Below are 21,053 nucleotides of genomic sequence, written 5' to 3' on the forward strand. Positions count from 1 at the left end.
AGGTCTAGGTTAGTTCACTATCTCATTGTTTCTATGTACTGGCCGCCAATATAATGCAGGGTAGACAGTCCCTTCTGAACTTCACATGGTTGATGCAAGGATAGGATACACAATGAGATACATAATGTTAAAACATGTCTGTTTCGATCGCCAGAACTAACTTGCTTCAAGAGATTTCAAATCTATGTGAATTCCAGTGTAAACAAGCTGTGCAGAATATACAGGAATGACATGCTTTACAGTAATAAGAGAGACCATTAGTACAATTGTCTTTCAGCTTCAGTGATTCCTCTGCAAGAAGAAAATGACCTTAATATTCCTACAGACCATTTTGTTCAATATAAAATAGTAAATAACATTGAGGGTCAGCTAGGGGGACACTAGTAAAGCTGTGAGATGTCATATAACGTATCCTCCAACTCCAGTACTGGGATCTGTCAGATGTTGCCATCTATGCTCTGCCATAAAATTTTCTGTGTTCTTTTGTGTGCATATGGCATTATATAGAAGAAATTGTGTATAGTTGCTTGCAAACCTGCACGAATGACTTTAATATATGTAATATATTACACTGATCTTCACAATAATGCTTCAGTGAACTATAAATGGAAATATAGGGATTATATTTACATAGGCGTGTGTATTTCACAGTTTATACAACTAACAAGTTCATATGCCTACTTGATGATGTTATTACAGATGTGGTAATATGAAGGGGTGGATCTTCACTAACTACATTTTTTATTTTGTTTAATGCATTTCTGCTATAATTAGAAATTAGATGTTTCCTTTTTTTGGTGGTCTAACGTGTTTTCAGCATTTTAAGAGGTCATTGGAGATTACAGATTCTAGGTAGTATACAATCAATCTTGCGTAATTGTTCTTTACTACAGGTCCTGCAATCCCTGTTGGTGTTGATGTGCAAGTTGAGAGTTTGGATAGCATATCAGAAGTTGATATGGTAAGCTGTAATTGATTTTGTTTTAATATAATTATACAATATAATTTTTAATAAATATACAGTATATTATTATACAGATATATTATTTCTAGCTTGTGCATCATCCCATTTTCCAAACTGCACCTCTTAAATAATTCCAAATAGCATATGCGAAGTATCTTAACCCTAAAAGCGTTTAACAGAAATTAAAACAAAATGGAGGTGAAATTATTTTAATTTAGTCATAGAATTTACACATTCAAAAGGGTAAGGAGAAGAAAACAAAATCCCTGGCACCGAGCCATTCTTTGCATGATACCCTTGATATATTAATGAATAAATAGAGCAAAACAGGTGTCTGCTCACCTGGCTTGGTTGCGTTTGACACAACAACCAATGGACATAATAGACAAGAACCAGTAGGGAACTGGAAGGCAGCTGCTGATGGCAGTCACAGGGACGTCAAACAGAGGCAGAGGAAAGGACCAGCCTTGCGGAGGACAGGCAGAGAATCAGCGCTCACCAAGTTTTGAAAAATGGAAGGCAACTTTATTAGGCACCACGCGTTCCGGGCAAACAGCCCTTTTTCAAGGGCAATATTGATCCCGCCACTATGGACAGATTGCTTCAGCAATTTCTTCTCTGCCTGTCCTCCGCAAGGCTGGTCCTTTCCTCTACATTCAAAAGGGTGGAATTATATCAAACAATTTATTATACAAGTTCTCCCGTCTACCAGAGTACCCCACATGTGAATGTAAACTGATATATGGGCACACAGCAACACAAAGAATTGAAGGAGCACCAATAAGCTTTTGGAGGTCAGATTTTACTGTGATCAGTTTCAAGGCACCATGTTTTGAGGTGTCAAAACAGTGGAAACCCCCAGAAAGTGACCCTATTTTTGAAACTAGATTCCTGAAGGAATTTATCAAGGGGTGTAATGAGTAAGTGAAAATTTAATATGACCTTTTTTTGATAAAATGTCACTTTAGTCCCAAATTTTTCATCTTTACAAAGGGTTAAAGTAGAATTTTTTTCCTGAACAAGACAATACCCCATATGTGCTGGCACACTGGTGTACGGGCACATGGCGGAGCTTGAAAAGGAAAGAGCGTTAACTGGCTTTCAAAGGACAGATTCTGCTGGAATAGTTTTCAGGTACCATGTCCCATTTACAGAGCCCCTGAGGTGCCATAACAGTGGAATCTCACCAAAAGTATAGATTTTTGATTCATTATGTTATTTAGAAAGTTGGAGGGGGAGGGTGCTTAGATTAATGTAGGGATTTCCAGTTTTCTCCAACAACCCCTTTAGGTGGGATATCCCAGGTTTTGCTTTCAGAGAGCAGATTTATGAGGGACACCTGAAAGTTTGTAGCCCACCCATGAAATTTTTTCACATGGTCTTGTTTTGCAATATAATATGTTATTTAGTTATTTGAAAGGAATCATGAGTAATCTGGAAGTATTTTGATTTTTTTTGTTTCAGGTACAGCATTTTAAAGTTAGGTAGTGAAGCTGAAATATGAAAATGAAGAAGTTAGCAAAGTCAACAGTCATTTTGTAGTCAAGGCTGCAATTCACTCCTATAGTGACCAGCTGCTTCAGCACCCACTCTATTCCCCTCATTTGGCTCCCTTGGACTACCACCTATTCCCACAGATGAAACAGCACCTTTGTGGAAGTCGTTTTCCTTCTGATGAAGCCGTCATGGATGGCTGGCTTTGCCAACTTCTCCATTTCCAGCTTCTTGATTAACAACCATGATGATATGCACACAGTTTCGTTCAGTGCTTGGTTTGCGGGCAGTTCTTCCTGGGTGCGCCATACTATTATGTCAGGAAGGGGTTAAAGAGAAATGCACTGACGAGTAAAGGGGTAACAATGTTTTGAACTTTTGACTTTCAGGCTCCATATCTCACCATCCACTACAGCTTCAAACATTAGACTACCATTATTTTATAGACAATCATCTTGGATATCTTATTTGACAACTATGTAGCATATGATTAGTTATGCAGATTCTTGTCATGTAACTGGATTGTTACTATTTTGCACCTAGTGATGGAAAAATCCTTTTCTTTTTGTATACTACAAATTACAACCAGTTCTCATATTCCCTAATAGCACAGTGTTATTAGGTTGATTCCCAAGCAAAAGAGAACTGGTTTTAATCCAGGATCAGCCATGTAGAAGATTTTCCAAGAAAATAGAAACAGCATCATCCAGTTGATGGATTGTGAGCTGTTGGCCAAGAAAGTTGCCAAATGGCTTTATGCGAGTGCCATGACAATTGGGAGAATGCAAAATGTTGTAATCAACAAGTCGGTTTATCAGTTCTGGTATGAAAAACACATCAGTGGAGGTGGCTCATATGCTACCCAAGTGAAGTGAGTCCACCACTACGCAAGCGAATGCCCCACTATTGTAAATGTGTAGAAGATACCTTGGACCAGATTTCGGTTGAGACTTGCTTGAATCTGATTGAGAACATGCCCAGAAGGATTCAGACAGTGTTGAAAGCCAAAGGTGAATTTACAAAATAATAAAAATTTAAATTTAGATGTTTTAGGAGAAAAACAGTAACAATGCAGTTACATGACAAGAATCTGCATAATTAGTAAGAGATGAGCGAATATACTCGATCAAATACCTGCGCCGCATAGCTCCTGGCACCAGGGAAGGTGGAAGGGGCAGTATAAATTTGATGTTCGGGAAGTGTTTTTGCACCGGGAGCTATGCAGTGGCAGGTATTCGCTCATCTCTATAATTAATCATATAAAAAATAGTTGCAAGTCAAATTTATGTATGAGATATCCAAGATGATTGTCTATAAAATTATGGAAGTCTCACACTCGTCAGTGTATGCAGAAAATAATAATGATAACATACATCGTTACGTATATAAGTCAGTTAGCTTTTGGACAACCCTTTAAATGTTTAAATAAGCTGGGGCAGTGAAAAAATGATTTAAAAAAAATGCATACTCACTTGTACCCGATCCTCCGGTGTCCTTCTGTGCCTTCTGGTTCATCTGCTCCGGTGGGTCTCTTCCAGAGTTGTACTGTGACCGCTGAGGCTAATTCGCGAAGGGTCTGAATGCGACTACCTGTGACATCACGGGTCCTCTTCCTGAGGCTGCTGATTGCCACAGATTACCATCAACCCCAAATGTATAAGCCTCTGTTAAAGGCATAGGTACAGGTCACACATAAATTAAAGGGGTATTCCCACCTCACATACTCAGCAGTCTTCACTCTTGTAAAATCTTCTTTCTTCCTGGTTTCTTGCATCATTTGGTGGGTGGGGTTTCACAGACAACCTGCAGTTTAGCTCCGCCCCCAAATTCGCGTGTAGCTCCGCCCACCCACATTGGACTATGAAGTACAGGCAGCAGCAACTCCATTCTGTGTTGCATACAGAGACTGCCTGTCTCTGCCATAATGAACACAATTGATTTAGCTAGCCTGATAACTGGGAGAACAGAAGAAATGAAAGCAGCTCCTCTATCTGAGTGCAGGACCTAGGTCACATGGTGTAGACACAGGATTAGCTAGATACACAGGCTCTCTCCCTGCACTTAGCCCCTCCTCCTCCCTCCCCCCTGAGAGCAGCAGACACATCACTTGACTCAGGAGCAGCTAGGTCAGGGCTGTGGCCACAAAAAATTGAATAAAGTAAGATAGTGGACAAACAAAGCAGCTTTGCTGAAGCAATGTATTTAGGAAAAGTCTTACATCCACATTAACCAGCAGTATAGATAGGATCCTTGTGATGGGACAACCCCTTTAACATTAGACACAACACTAAATACTCATCGCCAACAACTGTGACTTCCTCAGTCTTGGAGGGGCATATGTTCCCATGTATTAATTTTGTGACTTTTATGTTTTTTATGTCTGTGTTTCTGCCTTTGTGGGCATCTCAGTGGTTAGCACTAATGCTCTTTACTGCTAGGTTCAAATCTACATGGAGTTTGTTCTCCCCATGTTTGTGTGGGTTTCCTCTGGATAGTCCAGAATTGAGAATATGGTGCCCAGAGTTCAAAGGATACAATTTAAGTGATGCATATATACATTCAGCCCTGAAAAATATGTTAGTGCTATATACATATGTAAAATAAATAAATAATAGTGTCTTGACAAACTTAACCTAATGCTGATTTGTTAGATATTTGGTCCTCTTAGAATACATGATAATAGTAATAATAATAATAATAATAATAATACATTTTATTTATATAGCGCCAACATACTCCACAGCACTGTACAATTTGTAGGGTTCAAGTACAGGCAAAAAAAGATACATTACAAAGAAGTAGTCACATCACACAATGGGACTGAGGGCCCTGCTCATAAGAGCTTTCAATCTATGAGGTGGAGGGGTTGACACAAGAGGTAGAAGGGGCAGCATCGGAGGTAGCATTGCTTATACAGAGGTCAGACAATTTTGTAATAGAGGTTACTGTCATTACACAAACATAAAACTTTATGAGCCATTACCAGTCGTGTCCTTTAATGTGTAGATGGTGCCTGGACATAATGTGGAAGCTGGAACAGAGGGATTTTAGGGATTCTAATGACGGTACGGAAGGGTTTACATTAGGAATTGTGATAGGCCTGTCTGAAAAGATGTATCTTTAGTTTGCGATTGAAGCTGTAGAAATTGGGAGTTAATCTGATTGTCTGGGGTAGAGCATTCCAGAGAAGTGGTGCAACTCGGGAGAAGTCTTGTATGCGAATGTGGAGGGTTCTGATAATGGAGGATGTAAGTCTTAGGTCATTGAGTGAACGGGTTGGGCAGTAGACAGAGATGAGGGAGGAAATGTAGGGAGGTGCGGCATTATGGAGAGCCTTGTGGATGAGGGTGATACATTTATACTGTAGTGAATAGGCATCCAATGTAGAGACTGGCACAGACTGGAGCCATCGCTGTACCTTCTAGACTGATAGATGAGTCTGGCTTCTGTATTCAGAATAGATTGTAGAGGGTAGAGTTTAGTAAGGGGAAGACCGATTAGTAAGGAGTTAAATCAGAGAGACACTGATATACATATGATATATTTACATACACCTAATGTTGTAATCTAAAGCCATTGTAACTTTAGGGAATATTGTATTAGATTTGAATGTTTAACCCATTTAGTGGCTTGTACTAGAACAAATTTTACTGTAAGTTTACTAGCATTATTTCACACATTTAAAATCCACAGTCTTTCAAAAAATGTGGTTCAGACTACATCTAGATCTCTTCTACGTAATATACTTTAAAGGTATTTTGGTTAGGGCTAATTTACTTTATTCTCTTTTCTGTACAGGACTTTACCATGACTCTGTACCTAAGACATTATTGGAAGGATGAGCGCCTATCATTTCCTAGTACCACAAATAAAAGCATGACTTTTGATAGTCGACTAGTAAAGAAAATCTGGGTACCTGATGTGTTTTTTGTGCATTCCAAACGATCCTTTATTCATGATACTACAACAGATAACATCATGCTGCGAGTTTACCCAGATGGTCAAGTCCTTTATAGTATGAGGTAAGTACTGCCAAGGGAAGTTATAGTATGTAAACCTTTAATACAATTGATAATGTTAATGTAGCTTGGAGAGGTAGATAGCTTACAAATGTAACAAATACTGTTAAATCTTGTGTCATCTTTGTATCAGTGTTTTTTGCTTTTGACTGTCTGTACACACTACTTCTGAGATGATTGTCACAACTTTCTGGACTACTAACATCTGTACAAAGCCATATTATTGCTCCTTTCAACTTTTGATGTGTATTGTGCCATAATAAAAGACCCATGGCAGCTCATGAAACCTTAATGTATATCTGTACACCTCTGTGTTAGGGAATTGATAGGACAGCAATTCCCCAGTAGCTGTTGAAAACCCTGGGGTGGGACACAAGAGACAGTGAGCCCTAAGCTGAAGCTCCCAACTGTCCCTTCCTATTGCCAGGCCCTATCCTACGTAATAGGCGGCAACCACAAAGACGGTCCCTTCCTGTATATGTGATACACAAAACGCAGACAAGACGGACAACAACAAAGGGAATTCCAGGTAAAAAAGCTCTGCTCAATACTGGGAAAATTCCCAGTATTGAGCAGAGCTTTTTTACCTGGAATTTCTTATCATAAACTGACCTGAGTTCGTGCAGTGGCTTTTTGTCTCCTGGGATTCAGAAGGATACTTTATATGGTGAGCTGAAAACAATTTTTCTTTTTGGTTTTCTTAACAACAAAGGGGAGGTCAGCTAGCCAAGGGTCAGTAAACAGTCGAGCGATGCAGTGCCAAATTGGAATCCAAAGAATAGTCAGTAGGGAAAGCCAGAGGTCAAGAATTAGAATGCAAGCAAGGATAGTGACAGTAAGGAGCAGGTACGCACAAGGCAATAGCAAGCACTGGTGTGAATGAGAGCCAAGAATAAATAGGGAGTAAGAACCCGCCCCTGGAGTTGACAGGAAGGCAGGCTGTCAATCACAGGGCAAGGCCAGATTAACCATTAGAGGAGCAGAGAGAAACGAAGGTGAAGGAGATGGGTGTGGTGGAAAACCAATTACCAAGGTGAAGGAATAGGGCAGTGTTCAGACAGTGCAAGAAGAACCCAAAGGAATAAATCACAACCGAACACATCTCCTGCGCCTCAGCATGCGGCCGGATGATGACGCCAAAGCCCGGACGGGCAAAGATGTTACACTGTGATTTTGTTATCCAGAGTTGTTTTCCTCTAGAAGTACTGCTTTTGGAATATCTCTGTAATATGATGCCATATTAAGGCACTTTATGGCAGTACTTATATTGGGACCAGTATTGATACTGAGTTTATACCTGTAGTATATAGCGGTTCTCATCTTATTTCTAGTGTAGTATTTATCCGGTTCACTACAATTAAAAGTGAGAATCATGTATCTTGGAACAGGCAACAGAATGATTATGTACAATGTATTATTGCCAGAACTGTATCTAACAGATAAATGACTGTATGCTCTTATATTTGAAAAATGTGCAAGTTCTCCTATTTCTTTAAGAGATACAATATAATTACTTTAATCATTCTTGTTAAGAATCACTGTGACGGCGATGTGCAACATGGACTTCAGTCGATTCCCTCTGGATACTCAGACTTGTACCTTGGAGCTTGAGAGCTGTGAGTAAACCAGCCAGTATATATCCATCTTTAAATTTCTCCTTTATATCATTGACTTCATTTATCTTTCATTGGTATCTATTTAACTTCCTAAGGCCACAATTCTTTTAGTTTCTTTATATTGTGCATAACTTTATTTTCCATCCTTATAACTATGTGGGGAAAATCCACCATTTGTTTTGCAGTTTTTACCATTCACCATGCATTCAAAACATCCGCTTAACTTCATTCAACTGTTTGGTACAAATACAGCAAGTATTGATTTTTTTTTGCTGTTGACATTTTAGTATTTTGCACAATAACAGAATGGTTTATGGAAAAAAGTTATTGCTTATGTTTTTACACTCCTGGGAAACATAACTTTTATATATGTTCATTAACATAGCCAACATTGTTTTTTTGGAATGGGTTAGGTTTTCAGTGGTTGTAATTTATGGTATGTATTGCCTTTTGAGTTTTTTGTGTTATATACTATACAGTAAATCTAACAAGTTAACTTTATTCTATGTGTCATTACAATTGTGGTGCCACCAAATATGTATTTTTTGTAAAGTAAATTCATAAATACAATTATTATTATTATTATTTTTTATGTAGACTGCCCAATGAGGATCCCCGATGATTAGTTCATGATTGGGGTTAATGACCCCATATAAGTTTGGGTAGATAGACCTAGAGTTAATGTCCACATTTGAATTCATGTATTAACGGTTAACCATATGAACCGAACCTGGTAATTGGTCCTCATAATTAATAAATACAAATACTAAAGACTAAAGATGAAAAAACTGGTTCATAATGAGTTTCGCTTATTACAAGTTTTCCAAAATTGTTGTACTTGGCCAAATCCAAAATTTTGGAGCTTCACCACCCATGAAGCATTATTATACTCTGGGGTCTCATACTGGATCAGATCTGATGTTGATGTTTTTATATCTGTATTGTCCGCATCTAAATCTCTGATATGTACTTATGTTGTTGATGAGCAAAACTGTTTTTGGTTGTATTATAAAAAACATTCTAATAAAAATGAATACAATAAAAAATGTATGTGCTAATTGATTTCTAAATATTTATAGAGGCTGTGTACTGTTTTATATTAAATGTATGGTACTATTCAGTAAGATGCTAAGCTTTCTCTATTAGAGGCTGTATGTATGCAGGATGTTATTTTTTAAGTTTATGGCTATGCAGGGAATCTTATCATTATGAATATATATGAAGAAATTAAACATCACAATATTTGGGAACTAAAATTGCATGCAGTATATATGTTAGTGATAGTGTATCTGGTTTACGGAATTCCATGGATTCAGCAGGGTCAGCAACTCCAAAAGTCTGAAATTAATAAAATTACTTTGTCAGAGAGGACTCTGTTTCACCTGCTTCACAGTGTCATCAGATATCTAGGCAGTGGCTTACCTAAAGTCCTGTGCAAACTTTGAATGAAGCCTTCTCACCATCCCTATGGTACATTCTTGATAGTGGCAGTTAAGGGTGCTACAGTGGTGTCCCATTGACTTCAAAGGGTCTATCTTAATGATAGACTATCAGTCTTTAAAAGATGGATAACCCTTTTAAGAGGAGTTTTCCAGTTCCTTGTTAATGATGATCTAGCCTCAGTGGGGTTCAACATGCAGGACCTGTGCTGATCAGCTGTTTAAAGGTACCACTGGACATATACAAATGCTGGGACCTCTTCACTGTTAGCATGGCATACCATCTGATTAATAGTGACTATACAATTACCTTCTGCTATATAGGACAAGGCTATAATAACATTACAAGGCCATTATTAAACATATGATGTACAATATAAATAGTGAAGAAGTCATTGCACCCCCTGTGACTGACAAGGATCTTGATCTGATATTTTTTCTAAACTACCAAGATCTCTTGTGAAACTTCAAGACTGATATCAGGCTTAGTATATGTATAATGGTGTTGGGGAAGGCTCAGTACATGTATGAATGTGGGAAGGGAGAGAAGAAAGGGACCCTTACCCAGTTATGAGTGTTCAAATATATTGAGAACTCATTTGGTAAGTGTATGGTGGTGTGGGAAGGGGGATCCCTTTTACTGTTTGATGTTCCCATTGTGCTTTGATATCTGTTACATTAATTCCAGACTTCATCTGTACAGTAATAATACACTATACCTCAGTCAGTCCTCACTTGTGCTTCTCCACGTCTCCTATTACTTGCCAATCTTCTTCTCTCCAGCAACCCATCCTTACAATCAATGTTGTGCTGCTGAGTAAAGAGTGATAACAAGCTTTGGTTTAGGTTTAGTCAACCAGTGTTAGGCTTCACTTTAGCACTGCTCTCCAGAGTCAGCAAGTAACTTGGACAGAAGTGAGTCTACTCTAGATGATGCAGGTGGCAGAGAGCAGCATCTCGCAACTGTGGACTTATGCAGAGTGAAGTTATTGCTCCATTACATGTTACAGCTATGACATCAGTCTGTTCCTCGGCCAGCAGGAGGATCCTCGATGGACTTGTGTGTACTGAACAAAGACAATGTGCAATGGAGAAGAACCAGTGGACTATCCAAAGTGATTGTTGTATGAAAACTCACCATACAGAAGATGACTTTCCAGAAGTGTAACAAAAAGTCAAATGAAGAAGAGTGTCCATCTGGCCTTGCAAGGATTCAGGCGCTGTTCTGTATGTAGATAAATCAAATTCTTGGGATCAGTAAAAATAATGACAGTGTGATGTGATATCTCAACTTTTCCAAAGTGAGCTTGGTGGCCAGCAACTTCTTATCACCAAAGGAGTAGTTCTTCTCAGCCAGAGAGTTTGGTGAAAAACCCATAAGTGATGGATTTTCCTTTAGAACTCCTCTGGTCCTCTGGGATAGCACAACCTGAATAAGAATCAACCTCTTCCAGGAAGAACTGTTTTGACACGTATGGTTGGTACAGAATGAAGGCAAGAGCAACAGATTTTTAAAGTCCCAATAAGGCTCATTCTGTTTCTGGTGTCCAATCCTTTGTTTTCATCCCCTTCCTGGTTAGAGTTGTCATTGAGGCTATAAGTGAACAATAACTATCCTGTCATTCAGTATTGAAATTGATTGGTGTTCCTAACTCTCTACTATTACTGTGTTTTTATTAATAGATGCCTACACTGATGAAGATCTGATGCTTTACTGGAAAAAAGGAAATGAGTCCTTAAAAACAGATGAAAAAATTTCACTATCTCAGTTTTTGATTCAGAAATTTCATACAACATCTAGACTTGCATTCTACAGTAGCACAGGTAACTATCTATGTATTAATTCATTATTCCAATTGATAAGGGTGTGGGGAATTGCTCAGGTAGATTCTTGTAGCAGTGCAGGAAACAGGGACACAGACACTGGATTGCACACAAGTTCAGGCTTTATTCTCATGTAACGCATACACTGCTTTTGCAAAGCCACAGGATAAACAAAACAAACACCTTCTCGGCTGAGAAAACTAACTTAAACGTAAGGAAACTTTTCCCTGACTATACAGGAGACTGGTTACCAGTCTCCCACCTTGGCAACAACAAGGGGTGTCACAGTACCTGCTTTGGAGGTCCGGTCTGGACAGTTCAACTCTGTCAGTGTGGTGCCTCACTGCTAGTCTTCACACACAGACTGTTATTAGGGCCTGATTAGTCAGCTGACCTCCCTGATGAGAATCTTTACCAAACACCCTTTAGCTGCCTGGCTGGAATGTACCTGTCTTCCCAGACCACACCCTTCACTCTCTCACAGAGGGTCAAAATATAACCTTAAACTGGTCTTAAACCTTAAACCTTAATCTTTTATCATCAAGCTCAAAATACTTTACACAAGTGAGAGCTCTGACTTCTGATAGAGAGCTCAAAATCCCCTACAATAAAAAATATCAGTTCCCTAAATAGTTTTATCTCCAATTAAAAAACTACATTTTCATAAATCAATAGTGCAAGTGAGTATAAGAAACTTTGTAATATATCGTTATAAAGAAATATGTTTCCTTCTCCACTTATCAAAATGATACTTTTTACATAGAGAGGGGAGGGGAAGAAGGGAGCTGGTCAATAAGACACCCAAATTACTCCAGTTGTTAAATTCTGATACATTAGGAGACAAACTTTTTTTTACATTAAAAGTTTTATTTAAGTTTATGTAGAAGAGGATAATTCCACCAGATGTGCAACATTGTCCCCGAGCAGTGCCACATCTCCAACAGAGATCAGACGTGGAAGGGAACATCTCATGAAGAATCAGAGATTTTTTAACACTCCTATGTTTCAAAATAAGACTCTACTGGTTCAGAGTTAGAAATCAGTTAATTAATCCTAGCCTATTAACCCCCTAGATGTCATAGTCAGTAGCCATCACAAAATCTAAGTGCTTAGATAGAGGGGCTGGTTTCCTCCTGTCTCCACATCAGAACCCTGCAATGCAATTGTGCTACTGGGTTGCCACAGTAGCAGGAGCCTAAACAAGTGTCAAAGACCAAAGGCACAACCTAATAGTTACCTGTCAGTTTCTTACTGCGAGATTATTATTTAGTAAGTTGAAATTACCATATTGTTATACAAACAATGAGATTATTGAATTATGAATTCTCTTAGTGGATTTAAGAAAAAAAAAAGGTAGTGTTAAATAAAACAAATGTGTGCATAGTGACAAGAAAACCTTTTTTTCATATAAATTGGATTTATTTAGCAAAAGTGTTAAAAGATACACATACAATATACTGTATGTACCTCTGCAATAATATTGACTTGTATAATAATGATAGCATGTTTTTTAAACCACACAGTAAATTACTTTACATTTTTTTAAAAAAGGCAAGATAATTAAAATTGATATATAAAGTAGTAAAATAAAAAGTAGTAAGTGAAACAATATGCATATTTGGCATAGCTGTAAATTTTTCTGAAACATAAAATAAATGTGCTATTTGTGTTGCACAGTGAACGGTGTAAAACATGCACACAAAAAAGACAGATATTGGAAAATACAGCTCATACTGCAAAAAAACAAGAATTTGTAACACAAAAATAATAAGTTGTGACTTTTGGAATATACGGATGAGAAAACAAAACAATGATCATATCTAGAGTTATATCCATAAAAGATTAAGGGAACCTTAACAGTTATTTTGGATCCCAACAGTAAACATGCCACAATTTAGTAAATCAATACTGAAAGGCTTCCTGCACGACTTCTATAGCACATTCCCAAGATTAAGATACAATACTAAAAAGGAAGGAAGCCTAAAGTGTGTTTTATCTTTTATCTGCATTTGTGGTTGGGTAGAAACTATTGATCTCTTTAATCCACTATGTTATTTGAAAAGTGACAATAATGTTGACTACAATGAGAGATAAAAGTTTACTATGTTACTTTTTTTCTCATAGGATGGTACAATCGCCTGTACATTAACTTCACATTGAGACGTCACATCTTTTTCTTCCTCTTACAAACTTACTTTCCATCAACTCTAATGGTCATGCTTTCTTGGGTCTCTTTTTGGATAGATCGCAGAGCAGTCCCTGCTAGAGTCTCTTTGGGTAAGACAGCATGGAAATAAAATTACTCACATTTGTCTTTTGGGTAAAATTGGTAACAATAACTTTGATCTACACACATGAAACTATTAAGAACAAAAGTAAATGAACCTTTAGTCAACCTATGCAAATATATTAGGAAGCTTCTTTTATAGCTATTCCATTATATTATTTTAATGGAATTGCTTCAAATAGCAATAGGAACATTACGTTAACACACAACTGATACAGGGAATTTTAGAATATCCTTTAGTCTTAAGGTCATTGAGAATAATTTCCCCTTATACAGTATGGTTAGCTATTCAAGGTCACTTTAAAGGGATTCTACCACTAAAGCAACATTTTTTTCTAATTACCACGTCGGAATAGCCTTAATTAAGGCTATTCGTCTCTTACCTTTAGACGTGGTCTCTGCGGCACCGTTCCTATGAAATACCGGTTTTAACCGGTATGCAAATGAGTTCTCCGCAGCAATGAGGGTGGGCCCCAGTGCTCAAACGGTGATGGGAGCGTCCCCACTGCTGCCCAAGAGCTCACTCCAGCGACGCCTCCATCTTCAGCTGCAACCCCGCCTCTTCTGTCTTCTTCTGTTGGTCCAATTTCTGACACCTGCACAGTACCGCGGCCATTTTTGGGAGGCCACTCAATAATTATTCAATAATTCAATACAGGAGCGTAATGCGCAGGCATCGGAAGTTGGACCAAGTTGGATCAGGTTATCAGATGGTCATGAATATCAGCTGCATTAATTGCAATGCGTGTTAATGAGGGCTATTCAGATGACCGATATTTTAACAGTCCATTGTAATGGACCATCACAATATCTGTCATATTCTATTTTTGGCCATTTTGACTCATCCCTCCATACACTCAAATTTATGAGAGATCCATGAAAACGGTGCCCCATGGGTGCCAAACATATTCTTCACAGCCATTTTCACCATTAGACAGATGGAATAAGAGATTGCATCAGCATACGCTCCCAAAAATGGCCTGCAAAATTGCCCTTCTAATAGAGACTGTTTATTAGCAGTATATGCTATTTTAGCAGCATCTCCAAGTGCTGTGTTTTTCCAAGACAATGCCATTCTTGCAAATAATAAAAGAAGTTTGTGGACCAAAAATCTTTGGAGAATAAATGTTTGAAGCTATCCTAGATCAAAGTATATCTCCTCTGTAGCTGGTTGGATATGGTTGCTGAGGGTGAAAATGAGGCAATATTAAGAAATGTTATCCTGTTTTCTTTTACCTAGGTATAACCACAGTGCTGACCATGTCTACCATCATTACCGGAGTAAACGCCTCCATGCCTCGAGTGTCATACATCAAAGCTGTGGACATTTATTTGTGGGTCAGTTTTGTCTTTGTGTTTTTATCGGTGCTGGAATATGCAGCTGTGAATTACCTGACCACAGTGCAAGAGCGGAAGGAAAGGAAGCTAAGGGAAAAGGTAGGTAAATCATGTGTTGGGAGCACAGCCAGAATTGTAACCTCCTTTCATGTGGGACTAGGTCTCATTTGCTGCTATAAGATTGTATCTACATACCTTGACCATAGAGGAAATTTATTATTTTACTTCTTAATTTACAATGACATGAAGAAAACAATGGAATTCTATAAAGATACAAAAATTTATAGTACATAACCTTTCAGACAGAACTAGTATCTATCTATCTATCATCTATCTATCTATCTATCTATCTATCCATCCATCCATTCATTTGTCACATACAGTTAGGGCCAGAAATATTTGGACAGTGACACAAGTTTTGTTATTTTAGCTGTTTACTAAAACATGTTCAGAAATACAATTATATCTATAATATGGGCTGAAAGTGCACACTGCCAGCTGCAATATGAGAGTTTCCACATCCAAATCGGAGAAAGGGTTTTAGGAATCATAGCTCTGTTATGCATAGCCTCCTCTTTTTCAAGGGACCAAAAGTAATTGGACAATGGACTCTAAGGGCTGCAATTAACTCTGAAGGCATCTCCCTCGTAAACCTGTAATCAATGAAGTAGTTAAAAGGTCTGGGGTTGATTCCAAGTGTGTGGTTTTGCATTTGGAAGCTGTTGCTGTGACCAGACAACATGCGGTCAAAGGAACTCTCAATTGAGGTGAAGCAGAACATCCTGAGGCTGAAAAAAAAGAAAAAATCCATCAGAGAGATAGCAGACATGCTTGGAGTAGCAAAATCAACAGTCGGGTACATTCTAAGAAAAAAGGAATTGACTGGTGAGCTTGGGAACTCAAAAAGGCCTGGGCATCCACGGATGACAACAGTGGTGGATGATCGCTGCATACTTTCTTTGGTCAAGAAGAACCCGTTCACAACATCAACTGAAGTCCAGAACACTCTCAGTGAAGTAGGTGTATCTGTCTCTAAGTCAACAGTAAAGAGAAGACTCCATGAAAGTAAATACAAAGGGTTCACATCTAGATGCAAACCATTCATCAATTCCAAAAATAGACAGGCCAGAGTTAAATTTGCTGAAAAACACCTCAAGAAGCCAGCTCAGTTCTGGAAAAGTATTCTATGGACAGATGAGACAAAGATCAACCTGTACCAGAATGATGGGAAGAAAAAAGTTTGGAGAAGAAAGGGAACGGCACATGATCCAAGGCACACCACATCCTCTGTAAAACATGGTGGAGGCAACGTGATGGCATGGGCATGCATGGCTTTCAATGGCACTGGGTCACTTGTGTTTATTGATGACATAACAGCAGACAAGAGTAGCCGGATGAATTCTGAAGTGTACCGGGATATACTTTCAGCCCAGATTCAGCCAAATGCTGCCAAGTTGATCGGACGGCGCTTCATAGTACAGATGGACAATGACCCCAAGCATACAGCCAAAGCTACCCAGGAGTTCATGAGTGCAAAAAAGTGGAACATTCTGCAATGGCCAAGTCAATCACCAGATCTTAACCCAATTGAGCATGCATTTCACTTGCTCAAATCCAGACTTAAGGCGGAAAGACCCACAAACAAGCAAGACCTGAAGGCTGCGGCTGTAAAGGCCTGGCAAAGCATTAAGAAGGAGGAAACCCAGCGTTTGGTGATGGCCATGGGTTCCAGACTTAAGGCAGTGATTGCCTCCAAAGGATTCGCAACAAAATATTGAAAATAAAAATATTTTGTTTGGGTTATGTTTATTTGTCCAATTACTTTTGAGCTCCTAAAATGTGGAGTGTTTGTAAAGAAATGTGTACAATTCCTACATTTTCTATCAGATATTTTTGTTCAACCCTTCAAATTAAACGTTACAATCTGCACTTGAATTCTGTTGTAGAGGTTTCATTTCAACACCAATGTGGTGGCATGCAGAGCCCAACTCGCGAAAATTGTGTCACTGTCCAAATATTTCTGGCCCTAACTGTATGTTAACAAGATAGGGATATTTATTGCCACTATACAGGGCACAAGCTACTATTTATTTTACTATTTATAAATTTAGGTAGCTGTCACTTACATAAACAAGATGGGGACACAGGCTTCTAATGTTTTTTATTCATTTCATAGGCTACTAAATTTTTATTAATTTCACTGGATACAGATTTTTTTATGTATTCATTCCTGTTTGTCTAGCATGTGTAAAAGAAAATGAAAGTGTAGATGACAGATAAAATGCTTATTAGCATGACCCTGAATTAAGGTAACAATTGTAAGTCTGTAGGTTTCTTAATTTCTAATTATATATGTCATTTTTATTTTTATTTTACATTAGAAGATTATGCTTTAAGCAATGAACTCTTTGTACTAAAGTGCAATGACCTGTGTGAAGAAATTTCTAGCCAATAAACTCTCAATTAAAGATGTAATAACCAGAAGTTTGAGGACATATTGTTCATAATTGCACTTCTTTTTTTATTTAGTAAGTCTATAGCTCATTGTTTTGTTTTGGTCTAATTGCCGTTGCTATGATGATCATTAGTAATGTAAATCTGAAAAAAAATTACTTTTTATAACAAGCAAACAAAAGGAAAGGTTAAGGAACACTGATCACCAGTGTATAGGACACTATCTATCTATCTATCTATCCCTCTATCTATCTATTTCATCTCTATCAAACCATTAAGTATCTGTAAGAAAGTGGTTATGTGTTTCTGAAATCTTACTATTGATTTGACATATGGAATTGGATTTCGCATGTACAATGTTTCACTATCCTCTCATGAACAAAAGTAGAGAAGCAAAACTGGTTTCTAGCAGTTCTTCAGAAAAGCATTAAAGGGGTATTCTCATCTCAAGGATCCTGTATAAACTGTTAGTTTATGTAAATTCAAGAGTTTTTCTAAATACGTTGCTTTAGCAATGCTGCTTCATTTACCTACTATGTGAGATTATTCCTCCCATTGTTTACACTTCATTTTCCTGATCCCCAGTCTGTTATCTGATTAGGGACAGATGACATGACTCACTGCTCTCTGGAGGGGAAGGGGGATGAGTTCTTGGATCCCACTTGCTCTCAGAACTGTTGTCACATACAGGCCTTTTAGTACATGATGTGCTTGTGATTTTCAGGTGTTGACTCACTCTTCTCACTCAGACTGCAAATTGAGCATTAGTCGCACCCCAACACAGTCCACGTACCCAAAATACACTCCACTACCATCAGTGATTTGACTCAATGGAAGCTTCACTCACATATGCAGGCATATCAAACACACTTCAAAAGTTAATGGATTCATACAGCAACAAAAACTAACCTTAAATTTAACAATTTATTACCCAAAGAGTTCAGTGCAACATATAAAGAAAAATTTACAAAAATAACACAACATGGCAAGCAACTTTGAAAATGAATAGGAGGAAAACAGAATAATAGTTAAAATAATTCTTGATTCCAGTAGCTTAGAGATCTTCTGTAGTGATAATGGACACTTAGCTGACTCTGATAGGTTTGACAAAAGTTCTACAAAGTTAGGCAAAGTTTGGCTCCAAAGTTCTCCAAAGTTCACCAAAGTTCTCCTGCTGGGGTGCCCCTCCTCCTCCTATTCCCAAATGCAGAATTCTGAGAAAGGAGGATGTTTTACTGCCTGTGGGAAAGCTGTATCTGGGGTTGAGCTGTGGGTCATTAGCCCTCTCTTCCTCTTTTGCCATATGTTTGTCCAGGGGTAAAAGTTATTATCTCCTGATATTATCAGGTCAGTTAATTGCATTTTGCTGATATTTTGCCTGATTTCGAAGAGATAAGTGTTAAGATTAATGCAATCTGACCTGGGTCCTGCTAGGATATAAGGTTTTTTTTCCTATCCAAACCTTTGCAATGTAATATACCATTAATGTGTATATTATTTGAGCTATATTTATATTAGATTTCTAGTAAACATGGTACATCTTACACAGGGGTGAACCTACCCCTTTCGCCGCCTGAGGCGAACTACAGAAAGCCGCCCCCCCCCCTGTCGGGAGGAGGGGGCGGAGCGGAGGGGGTGTGGCAGAGTGGAGGGGCCGTGGTGAAGCAAAAGGGGGCAGGGCTTAGCGCCATTCGCCGGCAGAGAGTAGGCCCGGAGACTGCCTGCTCTCTGCCTGAGCATGAGGGGAGGCTGCTGGAGCAGCGCTGCTCCAGTGGCCTCCCCAAACCACCGCTCGGTGCTAAGCCAGTCCAGGACAGCTTGTCCTGGACTGGCTTAGGTAAGCAAAAATGCTGCCCTCCCTGGGGCCCTGGCATAGCGCCGCCTGAAGCGGTCGCTTCAGGTCACCTCATGGGAGGTGCGGTGCTGATCTGACATGGTAAAGGTAATGTCTATATCTACTGAGGTACTTCATAGTGTCCTGTCCATTAAACAGTCAAAGCAGACCGACCAACCAGGCTTAATTAAGAATACAGGAAGTGAGAAGAAGTGAGAGCAGGCAAATTGGTGAGAGAGGAAGATGATTGGATTCTTACTGTCATATGAGATGAGATGTGTCATAGGATGTGGCTTTGCTGAGCTCTGGGCTATCTTACAAACTTTACCACCCTTACCACCACAACTCCACATCATGTCTGTTTACATCCATACCTTCAAACTGGGTGTTACCATACCGCTGTCAAAGGACTGCACCACTACATAATAACAGTGTCCAAACATTGTTGACAGTATCAGACTATTTAGGGGCACATTCTAAAGATAAAGGGCATGGTAACGTCCTGGGCTACACAGGGACATTTTGTGGACTTCAAGTATTTACTAACACAGACATGTCAAGAGTGGTGACAGCAACATTATAAATTTAGTGATTCATGGGTGACATATTCTCTGACTGTAGTTATGCCGTTTCCTTTTCTTCCCCATCCTATCCAGACAGCCATGACACCTTATGCTGAGGACTGCAGAGATTGCAGTTGAGGCATTCTTGACTCCCTACTTCTTCAGCTTCTAAAGCAATACAAATACATTCTGTCCCTGAACTAGCCTATATATTCAGAACCCAGATTAAACCAAATTATGATGTGCCATTGTCTGGGACTTCCCTGCTATATGGGACACAGAGCAGATACATAAAAATTACATAAAACATGTTTAACATACTGGATTTACTGTCTTTTCACATAATTATTATTTCCAAAATATGTTTATCCTGCCAATTATGAATGACTACCAGATTTTATCCATTTTTTTCCCCCCAGTTTCCCTGTACATGTGGAATGTCGCACACAAAAACAATGATGCTGGATGGAATATATGGTGATCCCGACTCCAACAGTCTGGCAGGATACACTAAAAGTCAAATTGTTTCAGAAGATGTAGAGAAGCAGGTGGTGCACCTGGCCATGAGTCCAAATTCTAGTGCCTCCCGGAAGAAAGGAAAGGGCCATGTTGGTTTGCGTATAATGCAAAATACTCACGCAATTGATACATATTCCCGGATGATTTTTCCAGCTTCCTTTATATTTTTTAACTTAATATATTGGTCTGTCTTTTGCTAGAATTCTATACTGAGGACTCTTTTTGTCCTCTAGATTTTTCACAATGTGGACAATGGAAATTTAAGGGTTGGCTTGTCTATTGCCTTTGCTGCAGGTTGTGCTTGAAATACCTCTGTAAACAGGCAAGATAACCGTGTGCTAAACTGTACAGTACAAAGTCAATATATAGTTTGGATTACAAGACCATACACTTTTGTACATATATAACAACTACATAACTTTGCATAAATATAATCAATCGAAAACGACCATAGTTGGACCAAAACTGTATAAAGAACACAACAGCAAAATGGAATAATATATTAGAAGTATCTACAGTGCATATTCTTGAAGTTTTCTACAACAACAGTTTTTTTTTAAGAAATATATTGTATTTATAAATTTAAGGAGATTTTTATTTTATGTAACACAGTGGAAGAATGTTTTTGTGTGTTTTTTTTACTTTACTCTTCTCCTCCAGTCTCAGAAAATTACAGCAACATTAGAACATAGGAGTCCAATA

The 21,053-nt window shown here is 38.5% G+C and overlaps 1 protein-coding gene across 1 annotated transcript in view; it reads left to right on the forward strand.

The window, feature by feature from the left end:
- Window positions 1–20,817, forward strand: part of LOC142197710 (gamma-aminobutyric acid receptor subunit rho-2-like) — an 82,026-nt gene extending 61,209 nt beyond the window's left edge. The window contains exons 3-9 of the mRNA XM_075268208.1: window positions 894–961; window positions 6,257–6,480; window positions 8,011–8,093; window positions 11,216–11,356; window positions 13,481–13,633; window positions 14,884–15,080; window positions 20,252–20,817. Coding sequence (XP_075124309.1) covers window positions 894–961; window positions 6,257–6,480; window positions 8,011–8,093; window positions 11,216–11,356; window positions 13,481–13,633; window positions 14,884–15,080; window positions 20,252–20,551 — 1,166 coding nt within the window. The 3' untranslated portion in view covers window positions 20,552–20,817. The remainder of the gene's footprint in view (window positions 1–893; window positions 962–6,256; window positions 6,481–8,010; window positions 8,094–11,215; window positions 11,357–13,480; window positions 13,634–14,883; window positions 15,081–20,251) is intronic.
- The last annotated feature ends 236 nt before the right edge of the window (window positions 20,818–21,053 follow it).

This window comes from Leptodactylus fuscus, chromosome 3 (genome assembly GCF_031893055.1).
Source record: "Leptodactylus fuscus isolate aLepFus1 chromosome 3, aLepFus1.hap2, whole genome shotgun sequence".
Classification (NCBI taxonomy): Eukaryota; Metazoa; Chordata; class Amphibia; order Anura; family Leptodactylidae; genus Leptodactylus; species Leptodactylus fuscus.